At 39.0% G+C, this 25,240-nt stretch overlaps 1 protein-coding gene across 1 annotated transcript; it reads left to right on the top strand.

Annotated features, from left to right (window-relative positions):
- The first annotated feature begins 4,118 nt into the window (after positions 1 to 4,118).
- Positions 4,119 to 23,825, top strand: hyal4 (hyaluronidase 4). Its single transcript, XM_072385329.1, has 4 exons — positions 4,119 to 4,250; positions 14,506 to 15,495; positions 16,919 to 17,008; positions 23,244 to 23,825. The coding sequence occupies exons 2-4, from the start codon at positions 14,539 to 14,541 to the stop codon at positions 23,823 to 23,825; spliced, it is 1,629 nt and encodes a 542-aa protein (XP_072241430.1). The 5' UTR covers positions 4,119 to 4,250; positions 14,506 to 14,538.
- Positions 23,826 to 25,240: the final 1,415 nt, after the last annotated feature.

Below are 25,240 nucleotides of genomic sequence, written 5' to 3'. Positions count from 1 at the left end.
TACAAGGTCACACACACATCATTCAAAGTTTGTGTGTGACAGGAAAGACTCAGCTTTAATTGGTGTAAAGGGCTTGTTAATAGCTTATACGGCTTTGACACAACGGCAGTTTACGTTTTAGGTGTCCAGAGGAGCAAAATTTGTGCCTCTCCACTCTACCTCTCACTCTAAAAATCTTTAAAAAATTATTTTTCAAACAAATGCCTCTCACGTCCAAAATATCTGCCTGATCTGGATAAATTATACATCAAAACGTAGGTATTTTAGTTGTCTTTCACCCAATGTGACTGTCATTGAGCTGGGCCTCACAGATTTCTCACAAATCCCCTCTGAGCGCAGAGAGGGAACATTAAATCCCATTATAAAACGGGCGAGGCCTGAAATCAGTCGGAAAAATCATTTTAAAACTGCCATAATAAAGGAGCCACGGGGGTTAGAAGAATAAAAATTACACCGCTGGCTTCCCCCGTCCCTTCTGGCGCTCACGGTGAAAGAATTATTCGGATACGACTTCTACTTTTCGAACAGCGACCGTTTGTTCCAGATTTCTTGCTCAAAATGAAAACCCCATGATTTTAAGGGGACAAAGTGAGGTGCAGATTTGGCAGTGGGCACGTGCAGCTGTTGCCCACAGCAACTAATTAGGAGGCCAGACTCAACGAGCCCCAAACTGTCCTATTTTAGAGGGCAGTAACTCAGCCATACGGTATCACAGAGACATCATTCAAACTTTAAAATGTTCACAAGACATTCAGCTATTATGTGATTATACAGCTTTTTTCAAATATTAAGCCAATTCTGAAATATGACAGTTTAAAAAACATGAACATTTTTGCTCCTTCCTGATTTTTATGAATGAGAAGATTAGAGTGGCAGACTGATCATTTTAACTTTTTCTGATATTCAAACAAATGGCTCTAACTTTCATACTGTTTAACTCAGACAAACAAATTATACCTTAAAATGTAGGTACACTTGTCCTCTTTCAGCTGATGTAACTACTAAATAGCTCACATTTACAGAATTTCAGCTATGCGCCTTGAAGCGAGAGAAACCTTTCAATTTCTCTCACTAACTCCAATGTAAATTTGGTGGAACGCCAGAGACAGGTTCAACTGTGTTCAACCTGCTGCCGTTTAAATTTTTTTCACTCCATTGAAATAAAAACTACATTGCTGCGTTCCTCCAAGCCTTCTGCTTCTTACGGTCTTCAAATGCGCGCGATAGCGCGCACTAACTCTTGTTTTTCATTAATCTGAACAGATTAATAGGTTCAGACCAGACCCTGATGAGACAAATGCGCGCGATAGCGCGCACTAACTCATCTTTTTCGTTAATCTGAACAGATTAATAGGTTCAGACCAGACCCTGATGAGACAAATGCGCGCGATAGCGCGCACTAACTCATGTTTTCCATTAATCTGAACAGATTAAAAGGTTCAGTCCAGACCCTGATGAGACAAATGCGCGCGATAGCGCGCACTAACTCATGTTTTCCATTAATCTGAACAGATTAATAGGTTCAGTCCAGACCCTGATGAGACAAATGCGCGCGATAGCGCGCACTAACTCATCTTTTTCGTTAATCTGAACAGATTAATAGGTTCATGCCAGCCCCTGATGAGACAAATGCACGCGATAGCGCGCACTAACTCATAAATTTCCATTATTCAGAACATATTAACAGGTTCATGCCAGCCCCTGATGAGACAAGTGCGCGCTATCGCGCGCATTAACTCATGTTTTCCATTAATCTGAACAGATTAACAGGTTCAGGCCAGACCCTGATGAGACAAATGCGCGCGATAGCGCGCACTAACTCTTGTTTTTCATTAATCTGAACAGATTAATAGGTTCAGACCAGACCCTGATGAGACAAATGCGCGCGATAGCGCGCACTAACTCATGTTTTCCATTAATCTGAACAGATTAATAGGTTCAGGCCTGACCCTGATGAGACAAATGCGCGCGATAGCGCGCACTAACTCATCTTTTTCGTTAATCTGAACAGATTAACAGGTTCATGGCAGCTGCTGACGAGACAAATGCGCGCGATAGCGCGCACTAACTCATAAATTTTCATTAATCTGAACAGATTAACAGGTTCATGGCATCTGCTGACGAGACAAATGCGTGCGATAGCACGCACTAACTCATGTTTCCATTACTTTCAACACATCAGTTGTGATAATAGGTTCATGCCAGCCGCTGACTCATATGTTTTCCATTATTCTGAACAGATCAACCGGGCCTTATGTGTCTAAAGCGGGCAGATTTCACCAGAACAGCCCAAAATCTCATTTTTCAGAATGGATTTGAAATATCTGGCAACTAGCAGCTCTCAGCTCTCATCTGTGTGTGTGTGAGTTGTGTGTGGACGGGCAGAAGATGGGCAGCAGCTGGGCACCCATCAAAATTTCTTCAGAAATTTTCTAGTTTATATTAATATTTATATTAAATTAGTTTATTTATATTAAAATGTTATCAATGAATGGCAATGAAAGTCCATAAATATGCAGAGAATAGGCAGAAATGAGTGCAGAAACCAGCAAACAGAGTCAAAGGGGAAATCCATGCATATATTCAACAGAGGGACTCTGGGAGAGCGTTCACTGCTACATTGTCTTCTGGTTGTAAATATGTGTGGTAAACTGCTGGAATCTCAGCTGGGGCTGGGTTTTAAAACCGGGTCCACAAGTCATGTCATTTAATTAGCATATTGACCCTGTTGTGCAGAGAAGTGAGAACACAAATTAAGAGATATAAACAGATGAAAACACTGGTTAAGATTGTTGCTGTTTTTTTTTTTTAGACTTTCCTGTTCTCTACTGCTGTGCTTGTTTCCCCAGGGTACGTGAGTTTATGTGGTTTTGCTTATTAAACTAGCTGACTGGTATGCACTCTATGAGACGGACTATATGAATGTTTAGCAAGAGCAGAGAAAAATATGGTGGCCCTGAAGTGCAAATCACAACGGCAAATAAAAAAAACACAACGGCAAAAGGGTAAAATGCAAGATAGGCACCTGGCTGCAGACCTCCACTGTCAGTCATGTTACCTAATGGAAGCATGTATAAAGTAAAAAGAATTGGTCCAAGCACAGAACTCTGAGGAACTCCATGACTTTGGTGTGTGAGGAAGATTCTTCATTTACAAGAACAAACTGGAATCTATCAGATAAAGATGACTTAAACCAGAGTAATGCAGTTAATTTAATCACAATAACATGTTCAAGTCTCTGTAACAGAATGCTGTGATCGATCGTATCAAATGCAACACTGAGATTCAACAGGACAAGCACAGACACAAGTCCGCTATCAGAGGCTAAGAGGAGATCATTGGTGACTTTCACCAGCGCTGTTTCTGTGCTATGATGCACACTGAATCCTGACTGAAACTCTTCAAACAGATTATTTCTATGTAAATGATCACAAAGTTGAGCTGCAACTATTTTTTCAAGAACTTTAGACAAAAAAGGGAGATTGGATATAGGCCGATAATTAGCCAACACTTCTGAATCAAGAGTGGGTTTTTTAAGTAAAGGTTTAATTACAACCTTAAAAGTCTGTGGTACATATCCTGTCAACAAAGACAGATCGATCAAATCCAATATGGAAGTGTCAATTAAGGGAAAACCTCCTTGAACAGTCTGGTTGGGATCGGGTCTAAAATACAAGTTGATGGTTTAGAAGAGACTATTGCTGTTGTTAGCTCAGAGAGATCAACAGAAGCCGCCTAAATACAAATCAGGTTCTAAAGATACTTCTAAAGCTGCTGCACTTGATGATACATCAGTGATGATAGTGGGAAGGATTCCATTAATCTTCTCTCTGATAGAAACAATTTAACTAGTAAAGAAGCTCAAGAAGTCATTACTACTAGTGTGTGTATATTTATGTCTGTGCTCCAGACTAATTGAAGTGGATGAGATTTCTCTTCCAGAGAGGATCAGACCTCAAAACAGCTTAAAAAACTCACAGGGACATAAAACCTCTCTCTCTCTCTAAGTCTCTTTACTTTGCTTCTATACCCCCCTCCTCCTTCTCCACTCTCTAATCACTGTGTTGCGTTGTGGTGCTGACACTTTCCCCTCCCTCTCTTCCCGTCTCTTGGCTGTATATAAGTGTGGTTGGCTAGACTGTGCTTCAGACTGACAGAGAGAATGAATTCAGGCCTCTTGGACAAATGACACGGAGGGCAACTATGACCCTTACTGTGATCCACCAAAGAAGTGACTCCAATATGAGCAGGTGAGCTTTTGAACTGTGATTCCACATTTTCACCAGAAGACTGCTTAAAGAAAGATCAAGTCAGACGTTTTGTAGAAATGTTTGTTTGAGCTTGAGCGAGGCTGCAACCCTGTGTGTTACAGCATGGCTTTCTTGTTTTTTCATGCAAGGCATATTGGCTTACCCTTAACAAAACCCACAACGTGGAGAAAAGGTTTGTTATTTAGAATCAAACACACAGACACATATATTTTAAATCCCCTTAATGGCAATTTACTTCAGCAGGCAAAATCTGTTACTGAGACACTGAAGGCTCCATTTAAGCTTAGTCAGTAATTTAGCAGATGCTCTTACACATGGCTATTCTCAGTAAATAGTTAGAAAAGATGACAATATGGGAAGCTATGGTTTTCAAGGAGTTACAGCAAAGAGAGCTAGACTGAAGGTCATCACAGTCTCCTGTATAAATAAATTATTACTTATTTATTTAGTTTTGTTTTGGGGAAAATGTTCTTTTGGAGGTTGCCCTCCACAGAGAAATACAGGGTTTAAGTGTTTGGGGTTAAAGATCAAATGCTTGAGCTGGAAGTGTCAATCAACAAACAGGATTTTAGGTTCAGGCATTAAGCTCTGTGGCAAATTGATAAAATGTGGGAGAAGGGCTCATTTGAAGGTGGTGCTGCCTTCAGGTGTCTCTCAGTAGAATTTTGGTGTCTGTGAAAAAAACAGACAAAATTCCCCAATTCAAAAGAGACATTAGTTATGACACAAGCGTTTTTAATGGTTAAGTAGAATCACATAAGATTTTTTTTTCTAATCATCATTTTGTGTGATAAGACTACATCAGCAACATTTTTAGTTGTTTTAATTGCCCCCACAAGTTACAGAAAGTCTGAAAAGAGTACCCATTTTTTCTTTTGTACACAATTTGTTGTCATTGTAGTTCTTGCCTTATACAATCAAAACATTCTTTTTTGTCAATTTAGTTTTTGCATTACCTACATCAGCTGCACACAGTATATGTGCATACACTACCATCAAAAGTTTGGAAAGACCTTCCCATTCAAAATAGATAAGTGTGAACAAATGTATCTTGTTGTTTTCATCATGTATTTCTAAAAGATGTTATCAGTGCAGGTTCTTGCCATACATATGGCACATATGTATGGCAAGAACCTGCATAGATTCACATATATGCCGCTATGTGAATGAATTCATTCTGGAATTATACTGGAACTGTGAAAGAAATGGCAAGTGTAAAGATAGTTCTAGAACAATGTGTTTGAGTCCAACCATGATCCTTTCCTACCCTTGGCCACAGAGTTTTGATTTCTAACTGTGAAAAAGTAGTTTTAGTGCCTAAATCTGACAAAAAATGCAATCAACTTATTTGCAAACTGTTTGCACTTTGTTATCACTCTGTGGTTAAACAAGCAAAAGAAAGTTGGCAGGTCTTAGAGCTCCTCTGCTTCCATTTCACTAGTTTTAACCTTCATATTTCTGTCCCCTTATCTGTTTTCACACTCAAAGAGGATTAAAAATCAAAACCCAAACCCAACTCACCACTCACCTTTATCCAAGCATAATGAGTTCTGAAGTTTTTGTGCTCACCAGGTTCTGTGATCGACTTTTTGCTCTACATAGTGGAAAGATTTTGGCCTTGGTCCTCTGGCTTTTGTTTTTCAGCCTGTCAAGTGAGGAACATGAATCACAACCACAGCCAGTCAACAGCAGCATTTGTTAAAATACTTCACTCTGTGCACTGGTTAACATGGTACAACTATTTTTGTGTGTGACTCATGGAAAGTCCTGATGCAGAGTCATGTTGCTGAGTATGTGAAGAAGTGATGGAGGAGGCCTCGTTCAAAGGATATTCATGGTTCAAGACAGAATAGCAAAAAGGAATCAGGTCGATAAATATTTTGTTATGGTTTTATCTTGTTTTCTCTGGATTCGTTCATGCTACTCACAAACGTTGTTTTCACAGCAATTAGCAGTGTCACCTCCACACATAGTGTTATGAGAGAGGTGACAGAGGCACTGGAAAATTAATACATAACAAATTTGAAGACTTCAGCAATTTTGAAGAGTTAGGGTTAAGGTTTGCCTCAAGACAGTTTCCAGTTGATACATGTTCTTATCCTACTTCAGTTATCTTTATGTACATTTTGTATCAACCAGTGGAAACTGTAGATATGGGCAGCTGCATTCGCTATCCTCCACAGAGAACTTGGGATGCAGGGACGTGAGAGAGCTCAGACTCAGCTCAAAAGGTTTGGGCATGTGACCAGTGTGCAATCTTTATTTCTCCCTGAGGAAGTAATCTGGCTTTGGGAGGAGACCACGGGGCAGACTACTGAAGGCATTACAAATTCCCCTTAGGCTTTGCAAAACCATGGCATTCCTCAGGAGAAAACTGCATAGACTAACTGCTGTATGACTATGTGTAAATGGGTGAATCTTGTATGTAGTACAGAGAAGAAGTACAAAGGCTTCTAGCTAGACTAGAAAAGTGTAGTCCATTTACCGTTTATTACTCTGTCTCCAAACTGATTGTGGAGTAGTTGTGCTGAACAATTAAATCAGATTTCCACTGCAGAAAATTAAATTGTGTGCTTAGTTTGTAATGAGATGTCTTCAGCTTAGTCTTGCTCCTCAAATGAATAAGCCTTTTAAATATAATGAAGCTCATCTATAGTTTCATGTCCTTTTCAGCTTAACTAACATAAAAAGAGCTAAATCATCAACACATTCCAATAATTAAAAAAAAAATTACAGCTCAAGGTTTAGTTTTCAGGACTTTAGATTACTAGTGTTATTGCCATTAGTTATCAATTGTGAGCAGTTCAAAGTTCAATTTTAACCAAATACCTTTTAGCTGAGGCAATAAAACTGGTTCACCAAAAATATTTTGAGCAAGTTTCAAACAACTTCTATATAATTTCAGACTGATTTTGATATTCATTACTTGTACTGCATGGATACTGAGTGCTGTAGCTTGCTTTCAAAGGTTGAACATTTTTAACCCTAATATTGTTACGGAGATTAGGAGATTATTGTGAAGGACCCAAATGCAGACTAGAAGATGACGACAGGACAGGAGGTTGATGGTTAACTTAACTTGATATAAAACTAAATACATACAAACTAAAACAGGAGAAAAACAAAATGCTGACAGAACTAGAAAAGACAAGACTAACTAGAGACTTGAATGACCCAAGAAGCTAGCAAATGAACAAGAGGTTGTAACAGTGAGAATCTGACCATGCCTGAGGGAAAGGAAGTGCTTAAATACTGTGGTGAACCTGATGAGCAAATGGACGCAGCAGGGAGGACACAGGTGAATGACCTGACCAGACAAAACCAAGACAAGACACAGTCCCAAATAAATGACAATGGCAAACATGATGTAATTATGACTGATAACTAAAGACTAACAAAATACAAACTGAATAAATCCTGAAACTCATAACTCAAGAACAAAAACCCCAGAAAAACAAACAAGACATGAAAAACAAAACCCCCAACCATAAAACCACAAACCCTATAGCAAAGGGTATAGCAAACTATAGCATCAAAGAACTTTCAATCTGAAGATATAGAGATGTAGAGGTGTATATTACAAAAGTGTGCTGCCTCCGTATGCCTCATATCGCCTGCTTAGTTATTTCTCTAAGAGTAATTCTTGATTTTTCTCCAGTAAATAATGCAACTGAAGCAGGCCGTTTTCTTCTTGTTTTCAGCTGAAATTAAACCTCATTTTCACTCAGTAAATGTTCTCATAGTTCCGCTTCTTTATGGCCAAAGTGAGCATTTTATGCTCCAAAGATCATAGATAATTTGGTAATCCCTGTTTCTAAAAACAGATTATCAAAAGAACAGAGCTCACTTTCGGTTGTGGCTCTGTTACTGCTGCTCACAGTTGTTTACTAATGTTTTATATAACCCTTTTGAACACAGAAAAATACAATATGTTAACAAACCATTACTCTTTAAAGTTTTGTTAATTCAATTTTGACTATTCTATTTAAATTATATAAAAAGTGATATTTTTAATATGCAGAATATAGCAAACTTCCAAGATTCAATCAAGAGCTTGAAGGTGGCTTACCAACATTCCTGCTCTTAACTTAAGATACTGGGAACTGTGGTTAAAACTCTCCCCAAGTTTCCAACCCTGAAAACTAGAAGATTTCTATTTCATGTATTTGTTGAATGAATGGAGCCATACCGTTCCACAAGAACCACAGACATCAACAAACTCCCATCTTAATCGATTCCAGATCAGCCCATGGCTTGAAGCTACACTAGATAAATAATTCCTTTTGAGACAAACCCAAGCTATAAACATGAATTTCAATGTGTTGAAAATTCTTCTTCCATCTTTTACTGCGATAAGAACCACTGACTGGAACAAATGCAGGCTCAGATCAGTTCAGCTTTCCAGTTTTTGTGGTTTTGATGGATCTTTGATTTGTGCATATTGTTACAAAATAAACCTAGGCTCCCTTAAGATGAGCCATAATTGAGACAAAGACTTAGACAGACTTTTCTGTTATTCAAAAGCACATTCATAATGCACATTTGATCGAGATTTGGTTGCAAGGCTGTTGCAAGAAAACAGAAGACAAGTAAAACAGTATAAATATAAAGTAGAATAAAATATAAAAAAAAAAATAGAAACAGAGTAAAAAAAATGTCTTATTTACAGAAATTAAAAGAAATAGTAGTACAATAGTGTAATGTAAAGTGTAAATGTAAAGTGACTAGTGTCATATGTATGGGGGGGTCATTATTGAGAGTTTAGCAGTCTTATGGCATATGGAGTGAAGCTGTTCTGGAATCTGGAATTCGTTTCTACATTTTGTTTGTGATGAGCATAGTTATGGCACAAACGCGATGCACAACGGCGCATTCTCAATTGCATTGTTTATTCATTTCCGACGGCAGCGACAACAACAGTAATATCGCAGAACGTTCAATCCAATCTACCACGTGCTTCTGCCGTCTACATGCCCGTTTAGTGTATGTTTGGATTGAGTTATCTCTTAATCTGATCGTGAGTAACCTGATCCGATCGTGAGTAACCTGATCCGATTTTTTGTCAGATTAAGGTGTCTCCATGAATTTAATAACTCAGTGTTATTGTAATTCAGCCATTAATCCCCAGGAATTTGGTGCTGCTGACTTGCTCCACTGCCGCATCATTGATTGAGGAGGGGTGTGTGACTGGGCTGTTTTTCCAGAAGTCCACGGCAATCTCTTTTGTTTTGTTGACATTCAGGATTAAATTATTTGTGTCACACCAGTCCACCAGGGGTTTCACCTCCTCTCTGTAGGCCAGTTTGTTGTTGTCCCTGATGAAGCCCACCGCTGTTGTGTAGTCCACATACTTTATGATGTGGTTCATACTGAACCTGGCACGGCAGTCGTGAGTCATCAGGATGAAGAGCAGTGGGCTCAGGATGCAGTCCTGCATGGGGCTGGTGCTGAGGGAGATGACGCAGGAGGTGTTTCTGCCAACCCGTACAGACTGGAGTCTGTGAGGAAATCCAGCAGCCAGTTACATAGGGGGGTGTTGAGCCCAGGGGGGGCCAGTTTGCTCATCAAATTCTGGGGAATGATTGTGTTGAATGCTGAGCCGAAATCCAGAAACAGCATTCGCACATGGGTGTTGTTCTTCTCTAGGTGTTCTAAGCTCAGGTGGAATGTAGAGGACATGGCGTCCTCTGTGGAACGATTGCGGCAGTAAGCAAGCTCGTACGGCTCAAAAGAGGGGGAGGGGTTGGATTGGTCCTTCAGCCTTTTGAAGCACTTCATCATGATGGGAGGGAGTGCGACAGGGCGGTAATCATTGAGGGATGAAATTGTGGGTTTTTTGGGCACTGGTATTTATGGTGGCAGTCTTGAAACAGGATGGGACGGCAGCATGGATCAACAAGGTGTTAAAGCGGTCCGTGAGGACGTGAGCCAGCTGGTGAGCACAGTCTTTGAGCACCCTTCCCGGTATATTATCGGGGGCCCGCTGCCTTTCTTGCATTAACTCTTCTCAACGTCGTTTGGACATCAGTTGTCTCAAGTCTGAGTGCCTGTTCAACTCGGTGAGGTGTGGATTTCCACGCAGGGTTGCTGTTGAGTGCTTCAAACCGACCAAAGTAGTTATTGAGTGCATTTAGTAAGTCTGTTGTTCTCACAGTGTAAAGAAGCAGCCTTGTAGTCTGTGATGGTCTGGGTGCTTTGCCACATGCATCTGGTGTTTGTTGGGTCATGGAAGGATCCCAATCTGAACATGGGCACGCTTTGTCGTTCTGATGGCACGGTTCAGGTTGGCTCTGGCAGATGTGAGCGCCTCTCTGTCCCTGGACTTGAACGCTGCATTTCATACACTCAGCCTTGCATGTACCTCACTGGTCATCCAGGGTTTATGATTTGCATTTGTGATGAGCATGGTTATGGCACAAACGCGATGCACAATGGCACATTCTCCATCGCGTTGTTTGTTTCTTTCTGACGGCAGCGACAACAAAAGTAATATTGTCTCCTTCGACTTCCAGGTGACGATTGCGGGAAAAAAATCGCGAGCATACACAGAACGCTCGATCCTATCCACTGTCGTCTCCAGGCACATTAAGTGGCCAATCAGATCGAGTTATGCCGGGGTCTTAATTCGATCGCAAGTAACCTGATCCGATTTCTTGTCGGATTAAGCTTGTTACATGAGCTGAATAACTCAGTCTTATTGTAATTTAGCCATTAATCCGATCCGATTGCCCGCATGTAACCGCACTGACAGTGGGTTTTCCTCTGGTGAGCAGGGGCCTTTATGCAGGAATTAGCATTACAGAGAGATGGTCTGATGTGCCAAGGTGGGGGCAGGGTGCTGCCTTGAATGCAGCCTTAATGTTTGTGTAGGCTCGGTAAACAGTGATGATGGTGGTAAATTCCCTGGACAGATAGAAGAGTCTGCATTTTATGGTCAGAAACTCAATGTCCGAAGAGCAATGACTTGAAACCATCAACCATGGCATTATTACACCAGCTGTTGTTACTGTAGGTGCAGACACCACCACCCCTGGTTTTACGGCTGAGAGCGCAACTCCTGTTCAACTGGAAAGTTGTTAGCCCCTCCATACCAACGGCATTGTCAGCACAAAAATACCTTGTTTGCTTTTACAATGTCTAAATGTTCATTCATCATCCGTTGGTAATAATTGATACATATAGATTTTATGGTTGTTGATGTAATTAGTCACTTGTGACTTTAAAATTAGATGAGAGGATTTTTTTTTATTTTTTTTTTATTTATTTATTTTTTTTAATTAGTTGGGGTACCAGTTATCTCATTTTCATTCTCAAAACTTCTCAAAAGAAAACATGTAACAGGAACATTTGCCCATGTCTTCAAAATGAAGTAATGTAACAATCAATGGTTAGAAATTGTGAGGTGGGAACTGCTATAGGCAGTTGTTTTGTAAAGGGCATGGCTCACGTGGCTCAATGGGAACCCTGATTCAAAGATATTAAAGATTCTTTCTAACCCTAACCATGGCTTTGTAACTGCTTACTCTAAATGTTTGTCAGTGACAAACATTTGTCAGTGGTGGTAAATTGTCAGTGACAAACAGAGAAAGAGAAGTGGACTAGTAGAAGTAGTGAAAGAACAAAGGAAAATGTAGTCGAGTCAAGTCTCAAACTAATGGACTACAGGATGCTGTGGCAGACGAAAGGAAAACAGCATTGTTTTGTTCTGTCAAACTCTACCTTGTAAGTGTTGGTGGACAAATCAAACAACTGCCAAAAATGAGAACAATGCCTGTTAGCAATGGGTAAAATGTAGACATAGAGAAAGATGTAGCAAGATGTAAAATATCAGTAACATGCGAGGTGTTGAACGTGTCTATCATCATGAAGCAGATCGTCTAATTTTGATGACATTTAATAGACAACCCTGCCTCTCCACATTTAGAGGAAAACGAGTTAGGATAACCTTGACTGTAAAACTGCAATGTGGATCAAAGCTATTTGTAAGATTAGGTTGGACAGTGAAAAATGAGCATCAGCATTAATTTTTCAAGTACATAGTTCAACTAATATTGGTTAAACAGATATCACCTTTGCAAGGCAATCAGTATGTTTTTTTTTTGTTGTTGTTTTTTTAAATCCAGTATAGTCAGAACCGCAATTTAAATATTGGAGTAGTTAATATATTTATATACTGTTGAATTCCACTCAGCATATATAAAAAATTTTTTTTTTTAAATTTCTCTCAAGAAGAGTCTTGGGTGCCAAATTCAGACATTCGATTGCTGTCTGCATTCTGACTGGGTGCTTACTTCCAAAAGCTGTATGTGGACACAGAGACACAGACACAGAAAACACCGAACCTCTCTGAGAAAGACTAGATGTGGACGGGAAAGCTGTGGAATAACTTTTGGTAGAAATCACCGTGACTAACAGGTTTATCAAAACAGAATATGATTAATGAAAGTAACTAAGCAGTCCAGTCATTAACAGCAGCTATAATTAGTTGATTACTTGCTCATTTGGTTAAGACAATTATAAATTATGATCATGACTGAGACTGATAATTTAAATAACTCTTGTTTTCCCTTTTCTTTAATTTGGATCTGCTTGTGTGGTCCTTTCATATAATTTAACTTTTTTCTGCTTTACTTTGTTCTAGATTGTTGGGTGAAAGACAAAAGGTGGAGAAAATTATTCACCAGCTGATTGACTGATTAATATGCATACTTAGTTGCAGTTATATAGCACAAATAATTACATTTAAAATAATTTTTATTCAACAAACTCTACAAATTAGTGTACATTTAGAGTGAACTGGTATCAGTGTTATCAAGTACAGTCTTTATAACTGAATATATATTTTTTAAAATATCAGAAAAAAACTTTATAAAAATAAGTAAATAAATAAAAGTTGCAAAGTCAAAACTGAAATTTTCAGGTCTTAATTTTTAATTTGACCAAATATAGTTTGGTATGTTTGCCTAAATTGACATAAAAACTCCTAATACACATTATTGTCAAATTAACAGGCAGTTCAATATAGATAATCAGTTGATCAAGTAATTGTCTCAGCTCTCATGTGTTGCTATTTTGTGTGAGAAATGAAAGCTCTATTGATTGTGAGATCAATAAAAGCATTCAAAAAGTCTATTCATGTAAACACAGGTCCAGAATGTTACTATCCTTCTCGCATTGCTAATATGTCAAATATTCATGTGCACGAAATCTAAATATTCTAGACAGCTTAGTCAGAAATTCATACATAATATACCTAAAATTTAACATTGTAACTATTGTATCTGATGTTATTCAGATGGTTTAATAAGAGTCAGACATATAATTTCCATTTGGTTTACAAAATAAGGAAGTAGAAAATGTTACCTCTAAATATATCTAAGCTTGTTTCACAGACCTAGTTAAAGTTAAACATCAAATATCTGTCTTTACACAGAAAATTACATTCTTGATATATAGTTAATGTCAAGAGGAGGTAGGACCCAGAAGGCACGGCAGGGCCGGATCAAAAGTACTTAACTATGAACAACAAAACAAGACTGTGGATTAATAATAAACAAGACTATGAAAACGAGATAAGACTATGATTTTCTGTGACTACTATTATGAATAAATACTATGAACAAACTATGAGGCAGGAAACTAGACTTAACTTTCCGTGGCATAACATGAAGGGTAGGTGAGGATTCTACAATGAACATGAACCAACTGGGAGGCTAAATACTGAGGAGGATGATTGGTGAGTGAGTGCAGCTGATGACAATGAAACAGGTGACATGAGTGAAACTAAGTGGCAGGGGAAAAACATGACAAGAACATCCATCCATTTTTTCCATCCATTTTCTATACTACAAGATGTAATTGTCAGATAATTGACAAGAACATAAGAACCTGAAAACATGAAGATCAAACATAAAACGTGACAGAACCTGAACATAACAGTAATCAAAACATAAACTGTGACAGTTAATGCATCAAAGCTCCACAATTTTTACAGTTTACCAAATTTGGGATATTTTTATTCTTAATACAACAGCAAAAAAACAAACTAAAGCACATAGGAATTATCCAGAAGTTTACAATAATCCAAATTGCAATGGAAAGGCTAATGCTGTAAACTCAATAGGTCTGCAAAAGTTAGCTTTTTTTTTTTTTTTTTTTAAAGAAAAAGCTGCACAGCATTCAACTATTCTGTTTTTCTGGGTTTTATTATCCATCTTACCATTTCTCTTTCCAGGATGCTGGACTGTTTCAGCTGTTGAACCCCAGAATGCTTGTGATGCCAGTGGGCGGGGCATCTTCCTCCCAGCACATAGTACCTGTCACCCTCACCTGCTCTTGGCTGCTCCTGCTCTTAAATGCTGCCTTAGGTCAGAAACCTGCTAAGCTGCCACTGATTAACCGGAAGCCCTTCATTGCCGCCTGGAATGCTCCACTTGATATGTGCACCATCAAATACAACATCACAACCAATCTTGACCGCCTTTTTCACATCCAAGGAAGCCCACGTGCTGATTGGACAGGCCAGAACGTTACCATTTTCTACGCCAATCGGCTAGGCTTCTACCCATACTACACCCCACAAAACAATGCCATACACGGCGGCCTGCCTCAAAACTGCAGTCTGGACCTGCACCTGCTCAAAGTTTACCAAGATATCATACACTTCATTCCTGCACAGGACTTCCGTGGCCTGGCTGTCATTGACTGGGAGTTTTGGCGGCCTCAGTGGAGCCGTAACTGGCACAAGAAGGATATCTATCGACGCAAGTCGAAGGAGCTGACTATGAAAGCATACATTAATGTGACTGCAGCTCAGGTGGAGGAGCTAGCAAGACGGCGGTTTGAGAAAAGTGCCAGGACGTTCATGCAGCGGACTATTCAGTTAGGAATACGCCTTCGTCCCAATGCCCTTTGGGGTTTCTACCTCTACCCCGACTGTCACAACTACAACTTGCACGAGAAGAACTACACTGGCCTCTGCCCCCTGGTGGAGAGGCTGAGAAATGAAAAACTAATGTGGCTGTGGAACAGCAGCACTGCACTATTTCCTTCTGTGGCAATCAGGAAAATTCACATCAACAGCATCAGCAACCTGCACTTCTCCCAGCACAGGATCCGAGAGTCGCTCCGCATTGCCTCACTGACCTCGAAGGAGTATGACCTTCCTACTTATGTGTATCTCAGGCTGGGCTACCGAGACGATGCCCTGGCCTTCCTCACCACAGTAAGACAACTGTTTGTCACAGTAATTTTGATTAAATATTAATGGCATTAGGATAAGACAGATAAGAATTTTCTCGGCTAGTTGGCCATAATAAGCTTTCTAGCCTGTTGATTTCTTTCTGTGTTGTGTGACATACACCACATCCATGCTCATATCTGGTGGCTCTGCCCACAGACTTCCTCATAGCCATTAAAATTTAGAATAGTTTTTTTCATTTTTGTAATATCACAAGTAGTCACTTAAACAAATTGGCAGCACCTGTTAAAGCTGAAATTTAGAACATTTCTATTGTAAACATAAACATGAACATTTATGTTATGTAAACGTAACTTATGTAAGTTTCATATGTTACATGAAACTTGTTCATAGTGAGTTATCTGAACTTTTGCTGTTCCACCTTTCATCTGAGGGTGTTAAACCTCAAACCATTCAACAAACCTTGATTTTTCTTTCTGGATCATTAAAGATAGGGGTCAGATTCTTCTTACTCAGGCATCTCCAAGGAGAGCTCAGGATTTTCTTTTTCTTCTGGGACTAGTTGGTGAAGAGCAACTCAAAGGACCTCTGGACATTTCTCCTCTTCTAACCACTGTTGCGTCTGTAAAGATGTAAAAATATTCTAAAGTCTAAAATATTCTGTTGTTACTTTTAGTAATATTTCCGACTGTCCTGATATTTTTAATGTATATTAATGTAAGTGAAAATCCCTGAATTGGACAATATTACATCTTCTACAAATAATAAGGTTGTATTTTCTTACAATTATGGTAGAAGCTTTAAATTATAAATATAGATATATTTAAAGATGTATTTTTGAGTTACTACTAAGCTCTCTATGAAAGGATAGCCAGCTCTGCATATCAAACTGGAGCTCTATAGGACTAATTTATTACACCGTGACCTTTTGTTCACAATTGAACATTTCAGAGGCCAATTTAAGATGCATGGTGACAGTATAACATTGCCTTTGAATAAAAACCCACTACATTTATCTAAATGGCCAAGATCCACAGCCCTGAAAAGGAAGTCTAAATCAGTAGGTTTTGTGAAGTAGAGTAATTACTTTAATCATTCCTTTCCTATAATTTAGTACATTGTGACCTATAATGACTTATTATTTTAATGACTGTGTGGAGAGCCTTCATTAGTCATAATATGAAAGTAATGCCATTTTCATTAAGGACATCATACAATTTAATCTCCTTTCAACAGTGTCTCTTTACTCGATGAATGTCAAAAAGGTCAGACTATGACTTTATTCACCTCTGCCATCTTATGGAAAAACAAGTAAAATAGAATACAGTAAATGGTTTGTTGTGTCAGCAAGCATGCCATATGTGAAAAAAAAAACATTCAAGACTTAAGTTGTTTTTTTCATGTGTACCAGTGATGGATATCATTTGTGGGCTGTATCTTTCAACAGAAAGACTTGATCCATACCATTGGAGAGAGTGCTGCTCTGGGAGCAGCAGGATTTGTTATCTGGGGGGACTTAAACCTGACCTCCTCAAAGGTAGGTGTACTTTGCTCTCGACCACTCTCTCTGTCATTTTGTAAAGAACATTCAGGCCTTATGTTTTGTTGTACTGGAAGATATCTATCCATTTTCTCTACCCACTTAATCCAGTTTAGGGTCACGTGGGGACTGGAGCCTTTCCCAGCAGTCATTGGGCGAGAGACAGGGTACACCCTTAACAGGTCACAAGTCCAACACAGGGCCACACCGAGACCAACGAGACACACAACCATGCATGGTTGTGTGTATCGTATTCACTCCTTGGGACAATTTAGAGTCACCAATTAACCTAACATGCATGTTTTTGGACAACGGGCGGAAGCCCTACCTGGAACCCTCTTGCTGTGAGGCGATGGTGCCAACCACCACACCACCGTGCAGCCCCACTGGAAGATATGTTTAGTTTTAAAATTTTTAATTTCAGTTTTACTTTTGGCTGACTCTACTGAAAGTAAATAGTAAATATACAATAGAAAGTTGACACGTTGTTTGTGTTTGCTGTGCGTTATAAAACTAGTGAGGCATATCCAAAGTGCTCATTTCTTTAACTGACTTTAACAATCAGAACCATCAGATCCTCCAGGAGGGGTTGTGCATTTATTCATTAATTTATGCATTTCACATTCTGTTTTTGAGGAAATAGATCTTACCCTTTAGCAATAACATTGAATGCTTAATGCATCGGTGAACAATCATTTTCGCCAATATATCAACTATCATAATTTCACTGTGAAAACATCCGTATCTTAGCAAGTGAAATCCACGTTTACAGTTGGTTAAGAAACTTGCTGTGGGTGAAGGTGGGCATGTGTTCACCTTTATCTGGGATTGTGAACTTCACATTCATGTCAATTTGCTATCCCCCTTCCATGATAGGTCTGCACTTTTCAGATCGTGCACTGTAACAGTGATAAAAAAATTTTTATTCCCAGATACTGCTGAACACTTGTTCTCAATCAGATACTGAAATTTTCACCCAGTGTTGCGTGACTTTGCTTTAGGTCCTTATTTAAAACTTGCTGTCATAACTGGATTGGTGGACTGCTCTACAGAGGGTTGCCTTTTTGTAAGATTTTCCCATCTCTTTTAAGGAACTCTGATTGTCATTCTTTCATGATAATTTGCTTGTTGTGTTCTTGTCTGTCCAAGGTCCTTTGTCACTGAGTATTCACTTTGCATAAGAAGTCAGATCTGGAGAAATGTTTTCAAACACAGTTGATAGAGGACAGAACAAGAGATCTGTTGCAAGTGTCATAACAATGGGTTTGAATATCCATTCAAGTTCAATATTTTAGTCACAGAAATTTTGCAAACCTTCCCAAAAAAAATACTTGAGAGGAGAAACAATTACTTGAACCTATTACAAGCTGATGTTAAACATTACAAAATATGGGTAACATAAAAGGCCTAGAAAACTATCTGCAGCATAAAATTCAATTCAGTTGTATTTATATAGCATCAAATTCAAACAAATGTCATCTCAAGTCACTTAAATAATATAGTCCAATTCAAGACAACTGGAATTCAAGTCATTGTAATCATAATCAAATCCAAATAATTGATTTCAAAATTTCTAAATTAATCCAACTCATTCATATAGAGCCAATTCAAAAACAATTTCCTAGCTAAGGAATACAACAGATACAACAGGGAGTGTAATCCCCCTTCCTGAGCATGCCTGAAGTGACTGTGGAGAGACACCACTCCCTTTTAACAGGAAGAAACCTCTGGCAGAACCAGACTCAGGGTGGCCATCCACCTCGACCAGCTGGGATTTGACTGGACAGAAAAAGGGGACAACAAACACCATAACACCATTCAAAGGATACCTGTTGAGACAGGAAAGCAAGAATTAAATATAGCTGCAAGCAGCGATGGGGGAGCCTAGCAGCATAGCAGGCAAGCCAATGATTGCTCAGGAAGGTGTCATGAGTCCATACACCAACTTTGGGAATCAAGACATCAATGCATCACAAAGATATGGCCTCACTTCCAGTTTGGCGTGTCGGCGCCAAGTTATGCAGCTGAATGCACTTCAAATTTTGACGTGTTGGTGGTGCTAGAGTTCACTTTTCGGGCAAGAAAATTTGTGACTTTGCTAATGGCACTGTCCTGAATACATGTGCCAAATTTCAAAACTTTTTACCATAGTGTTCTAGGAGCTGCCATAGACTTCAATTGCAGCAGAAAGTATAATAAAAAAAGCTATAAACACAATTGTTGTCTTCGCAGCTTCGCTGCTAGGCCCCCAATAAGAAAAGCTACTAACACAATGGGTGCCTTCGCAGCTTATAATGAAAATGCTGGGGAGAGCCAATATATTTTTCCCTTAACTTTTGTCCTAAAAGGGTAATATCAAACTACACACATCACAAAGTGCATAAAAAGACAATGGTACACAAAATTAACAGTATTTGTTACTCTTCAGAAATTAAATAAATTATTTGGTCATATCTGACCTCACTATTTCCGAGTCTGTAAATGGCTTTTTCCTCTTTGCCGATATCCACGAAACGTGAAGGGATCCTGTTGTAGCTATTTCTTGGGCTGTGCATGACCACACTATGGTTGTACAGCTCCTGCTTTAACATGCAATCAAACTCTGCACTTTAGCAGCCCTCTCCTGTGATCCCTCAGGAAAGTTTGCGCAAAAAGTCTGGTGTTTCTCGATGTGGTGCCTCCACACACTGTAATTTTTAATTCAATTCAATTCAATTTTATTTATATAGCGCCAGATTACAACAATTGTCATCTCAAGGCACTTAAATAATATAGTCCAATTCAAGCCAATTGGAATTCAATTCATTGTAATCATAATCCAATTAATTCATATAGAGCCAATTAAAAAAATAATATCCTAGCTAAGGAAACCAACAGATTGCACTGAAACTTGTCTTCAGTCCAATCTCCCGTCCTGAGTGTGCCTGTGGCGACTGTGGAAAGGAGCGACTCCCTTTTAACAGGAAGATACCTCTGGCATAACCAGACTCAGGAAGGGTGGCTATCCGCCTCGACCAGCTGGGGTTTGAGAAGACAGAAAAGAGGGAAAAGAGGGGGGAAAAAAACACCATAACACCATTCAAAGGATACCTGTTGGAACAGGGAAACACAAGTTAATAACCACAATAATGTCACATGTACATAATATCATTTGAGAAATTAAACAGGGGAAAAAGAAAGCAAAGTGAGGAAAGGTGTGACAGATGAGGTCCCCCAGCAGTCTAAGCCTATAGCAGCTTAACTATGGGATGTTTCAGGATTACCTTAGCCATCCCTAACTATAAGCTTTATCAAAAAGGAAAGTTTTAAGCCTAATCTTAAAAGTGGAGAGGGTGTCTACTTCCCAGACATTTACTGGCAGCTTATTCCACAAGAGAGGGGCCTGATAGCTGAAGGCTCTACCTCCCATTCTACTTTTAGAAACTCTGGGAACAACAAGTAAACCTGCAGTTTGGGAGCGAAGTGCTCTGTTAGGAAAATATCTTACAATGAGATCTTTAATATATGATGGAGCTCGGTCATTAAGAGCTTTATATGTGAGGAGAAGAATCTTAAATTCTATTCTGAATTTAACAGGGAGCCAATGAAGAGAAGCTAAAACTGGAGAAACATGATCTCTCCTGTTAGTTCTCATCAGAACTCTGGCTGCAGCATTTTGGATCAGCTGGAGGCTTTTCAGAGAATATGTGGGACAGCCCAATAATAAAGAATTATAGTAGTCCAATCTTGAAGTAACAAATGCATGAACTAGTTTCTCTGCATCACCCTGAGACAGGATGTTCCTGATTTTAGCAATGTTACGAAGGTGAAAGAAGGCAGGGACAGAAACCAGTTTTATATGTGCGTCAAATGATAAATTCTGGTCAAAAATAACTCCAAGGTTCCTCACTGTAGAAATAGAAGCCAAGGAAATACCATCTAGAGTAACTATATAACTAGTCAATTTCTCCGTGAAGCGCTCAGGTCCAAAGAGAACAACTTCAGTTTTGTCTGAATTTAAAAGCAGACAGTTCTGAGTCCTCCAGGTCTTTATGTCTATAAGACAGGCTTGTAGTCTGACCTACCTATTGGTTTCATCTGGTTTCATAGATAAGTACAGCTGAGTATCATCAGCATAACAATGGAAATTTATGCCATGCTGTCTAATAATGTTACCTAACGGAAGCATGTACAAAGTAAAAAGAATTGGTCCAAGCACGGAACCCTGAGGAACTCCATGACTTACTCCAATGTGTGAGGAAGATTCTTCATTTACAAGAACAAACTGGAATCTATCAGATAAATATGACTTAAACCAGCCTAATGCAGTTCCTTTAATCCCAATAACATGTTCAAGTCTCTGTATCAGAATGCTGTGATCGATCGTATCAAATGCAGCACTGAGATCCAACAGGACACGCACAGAAACAAGTCTGCTATCAGAGGCTAAGAGGAGATCATTGGTAACTTTCACCAGTGCTGTTTCTGTGCTATGATGCACTCTGAATCCTGACTGAAACTCTTCAAACAGATTATTTCTATGTAAATGATCACAAAGTTGAACTGCAACAACTGCAACTACTTTAGACAAAAAGGGTAGATTGGATATAGATTGATAATTAGCCAACACTTCTGAATCAAGAGTAGGCTTTTTAAGTAAAGGTTTAATTACAGCAACCTTAAAAGTCTGAGGTACATATCCTGTCAACAAAGACCGATTGATCAAATCCAATATGGAAGTGTCAATTAAGGGGAAAACCTCCTTGAACAGTCTGGTTGGGATTGGGTCTAAAATACAAGTTGATGGTTTAGAAGAGACTATTGCTGTTAGCTCAGAAAGATCAACTGGGCAGAAGCCGTCTAAATACAAATCAGGTTCTAAAGATAGTTCTAAATCTGCTCTACTTGATGATACATCAATGATAATAGTGGGAAGGATTCCATTAATCTTCTCTCCGATAGAAACAATTTTATTGATAAAGAATCTCATGAAATCATCACTACTAAGAGTTAAAGGAATACATGGCTCAAAAGAGCTTGGACTCTTTGTCAGCCTGGCAACAGTGCTGAAAAGAAACCTGGGATTATTCTTATTCTCTTCTATCAATGATGAATGATAAGCAGTTCTCGCTTTACGAAGTGCTTTCTTATACGTTATTAAACTATCTTTCCAGACTAATTGAGACTCTTCTAAATCAGAGGAACACCACTGTCTCTCCAGCTTTCTTGCAGTCTGCTTTAACGCACGCAGCTGTGAATTATACCAAGGAGCCAACGTCTTCTGACTGATTACCTTCCTTTTCAGAGGGGCAACATTGTCCAGTGTTGTACGCATTTAAACACCACACGTACACATTACACATTAAACACATTGGTTTTGCGATTGAATATGACGGTAAAATAAGCAAGTATTTGTTCGTCCTGTCGGGGTGAAATCTATGGTTTTCTATGTCAATTTTTCATTTTGGGGTGGACAAAGAAATGCTTGCAGAACGCTAATTGTAATGTACAACTTCAAAACACAACAACATGCTGCATTATGGGTTTAATGTCGCTATGTAACCCAGTGTTGCATTCATAGTCTGTACTACTGTAGGAATTTATTCCATCGATGCAGAAATGTCTGAATGCTTCTGATTTTTTTTATATATTTATTCATTTATTCTGTCAGAACAATGGAAGCCACATGGAAGTTAGTTATGGGCAGCATGCGGAGGCCATTTGGAGAGGCCTTGCAACTTGAGGCTAGCTGCAACAAAATCAAGCTAGTTGTTAATGTCAGTTTAGAGATTAGAAAATATACTGAATATTTTGCTTAAGAGAAACTCATTTACTGATGACAGTATTATTTGTTATGCTTTCTTCCAAGAATGAATACTCTTATCACTGAAACGTGAACTATTACAAGAGCAACACTGGGAACTAAAAGTGATTAGAGGAAAGAAAAAAGTGGAAACAATAAAAAGCTAACTAACAAGATTTTGTTGACATTTTAACCATGGAAAAATGGAGTGATTGTTTGCAAAACAATCTACTAAAATCAAAGCAACATATTTTCAGCTGTCTTGAAGTGATTAAATTCAAATAAATACCAGTTTTGATTTAAATGGCTGGCTGGCAGTTTTACTGCTTTGTGAATTAAGCTACTCCAAATGAACCTATGAATATAAAGATGACATGAAAATATGGATAGTCTCTTAAAGGAACTGTAACAAGATCATAACGTATAAAGACTGCTGGGTTCTTTCCACAGCATAACTGCACAATGGTGAAGTCCTTCCTGAGCCACCGCCTGGGTCAGTACATCATCAATGTGACAAGGGCTGCTGAGATCTGCAGCGACTTCCTGTGCCAGGGCAATGGCCGCTGCATTCGCCAGGACCCTTGTGCCCGCCATTACCTCCACCTGAGTGCTGATAGCTTCCAGATTCATCCCACTGGAGATGGAAACTTTACTGTTAATGGGTGGCATTCGCAGCATGAACTCCAACTGCTGACTGAGAGGTTTTGCTGCCACTGCTATGAAGGCCACGAGGGAGACAGCTGTGACAGCATCAACAAAGTGAGGGAGGATGATGAGCTGTGGACGAAGGATGAGGATGAACAAGAAAGAAGGAGGACAGAGTGGGAGGATGAGCAAGGTGAGCAATGGGAGAGCAAAAAGAGTTCTGCACTGCCAACTCGCTGCAGTTGCCACATGATTTTGTTAATGATTCTGCTGCACCTAATACTTGTAAAGATGGTTATATTTAATGAGAGAGGGATTGAGGTAAATGCAGTTTTGGACAGATGTTACTTTGCAACATCACTGTTTGTACTTATTCAAGACTCATAACATGGCTTTATGCTCCATCAGCATCAGAAATGTTGAAAGATGCTAATAACATGACATGACGTGCTGAGTCTTGAGAAATTCTTAAAACCAGGTTTACAGTCATACTAATGATTGAAAATAAACTGGAGAAATACAGTGTGGATTAGAAGTATGCACTTTACATTGCACATTACATTGCAAAAACAAAAGACGATGTACAGAAAAACAGATAAGATTGACCCCTGTAGCTGGTACATCCTGCTTATCCTCTCAGAAAAACAAAACAGATGATCTCTTTAGAAGTTTCTTTCGTCAGTTTTCTTGGAAAATTCAAGGCATCTCCCCTTATCCCCTTATCCATATCCTCACACTGGAGTGGCTGAAACCAACCAGCAGCTTTTTAGTGGAGAAATTGTTCAAAAATGTAAACCATAATCAAAGGTTTTCAGTGGCTTAGCTGTTTAAACTAGCACAGCTCAAACAGTGCAACATAATTTTTCCACGATTAAATGATAAGTCTCAAGCAATAACAAAATTGTTCTCAAATGAACAAATTAGCCATTGAATAGCTCATTTTTGCTTTTAGACTTTTTATTTTAAACATGATTAATGAACCAGCCAGAAATGTCCCCTTTGTTCCAGTCTGTTTATTAAACTAAGCAACCAAGTGCTTGTAGTGCCTTCAAGTTCGAGTAATGAAGATCTTGTCTAAAACTAAAATGTTTCCCAAGTTGTTATATTACCAGATCAATTTATTGCTGAGTGAAAATGAAAACTTCATAATGAACTATAGTCTACAGAAAAATAACCAAAAAATGTTGACAGTTCTGACCACTGAAAAGTGGCAAATGTTTCTGGGGTTTTGATGACACTCAATAAGGCACATGTTGACAGAATAACTTTTGATTGATTAAAGCCTTTCAAGCAGGTAGACTGTGATGGATTCTGTCTCATTGGCCAGCAACTGCAATAGCTCTTTCTGGAATCTTAAACTGCTTGTGGTAGATACTGTTTGATGACCTATGGAATGTCACAATAAGCAAAAGCATCCATCATCTGTCATCCATCATTACTGAAAAAAAGTGGACAAAAATTTTCTCTGGTCTTTGTAAAATTACACTAATTAAAATCTGCAGGGTGATTCTCCAGTTTGTTGTAAAGCTCTTCTCTTCTCTTCTCTTGGTAGATATAAGAGATATAAAAGGACACCTTTATTCAAACTCATTTTGACAGGTGACCTCTGACCCCTTATCGATCAATCAAATTAATATGACAGGTGACCTTTGTTTGACATCCGTTTGCTGACATCTGGGGATATGACTTTTGACCTCTTATCGATCGATCAAGCTATTTTGACGTGTGACCTCTGTTTGACATAGATTAGCCATCTGTTGAAGAGATCTAAGGAAGGAAGGGGGAGTTTATGGCTAGGGTTA

Source organism: Leuresthes tenuis, unplaced genomic scaffold (genome assembly GCF_036924035.1).
Source record: "Leuresthes tenuis unplaced genomic scaffold, fLeuTen1.0.hap1 SCAF_5, whole genome shotgun sequence".
Classification (NCBI taxonomy): domain Eukaryota; kingdom Metazoa; phylum Chordata; class Actinopteri; order Atheriniformes; family Atherinopsidae; genus Leuresthes; species Leuresthes tenuis.
This window is presented reverse-complemented; position numbering and strand designations above follow the sequence as displayed.

Bases quoted from the DNA above. Each gene is read 5' to 3' on its own strand.
- hyal4 (XM_072385329.1), top strand. From the start codon at position 14,539: ATGCTTGTGATGCCAGTGGGCGGGGCATCTTCCTCCCAGCACATAGTA. The intron at 15,496-16,918 runs GTAAGACAACTG...ATCTTTCAACAG, and splicing joins CCCTGGCCTTCCTCACCACA to AAAGACTTGATCCATACCAT. The intron at 17,009-23,243 runs GTAGGTGTACTT...TTCTTTCCACAG, and splicing joins TAAACCTGACCTCCTCAAAG to CATAACTGCACAATGGTGAA.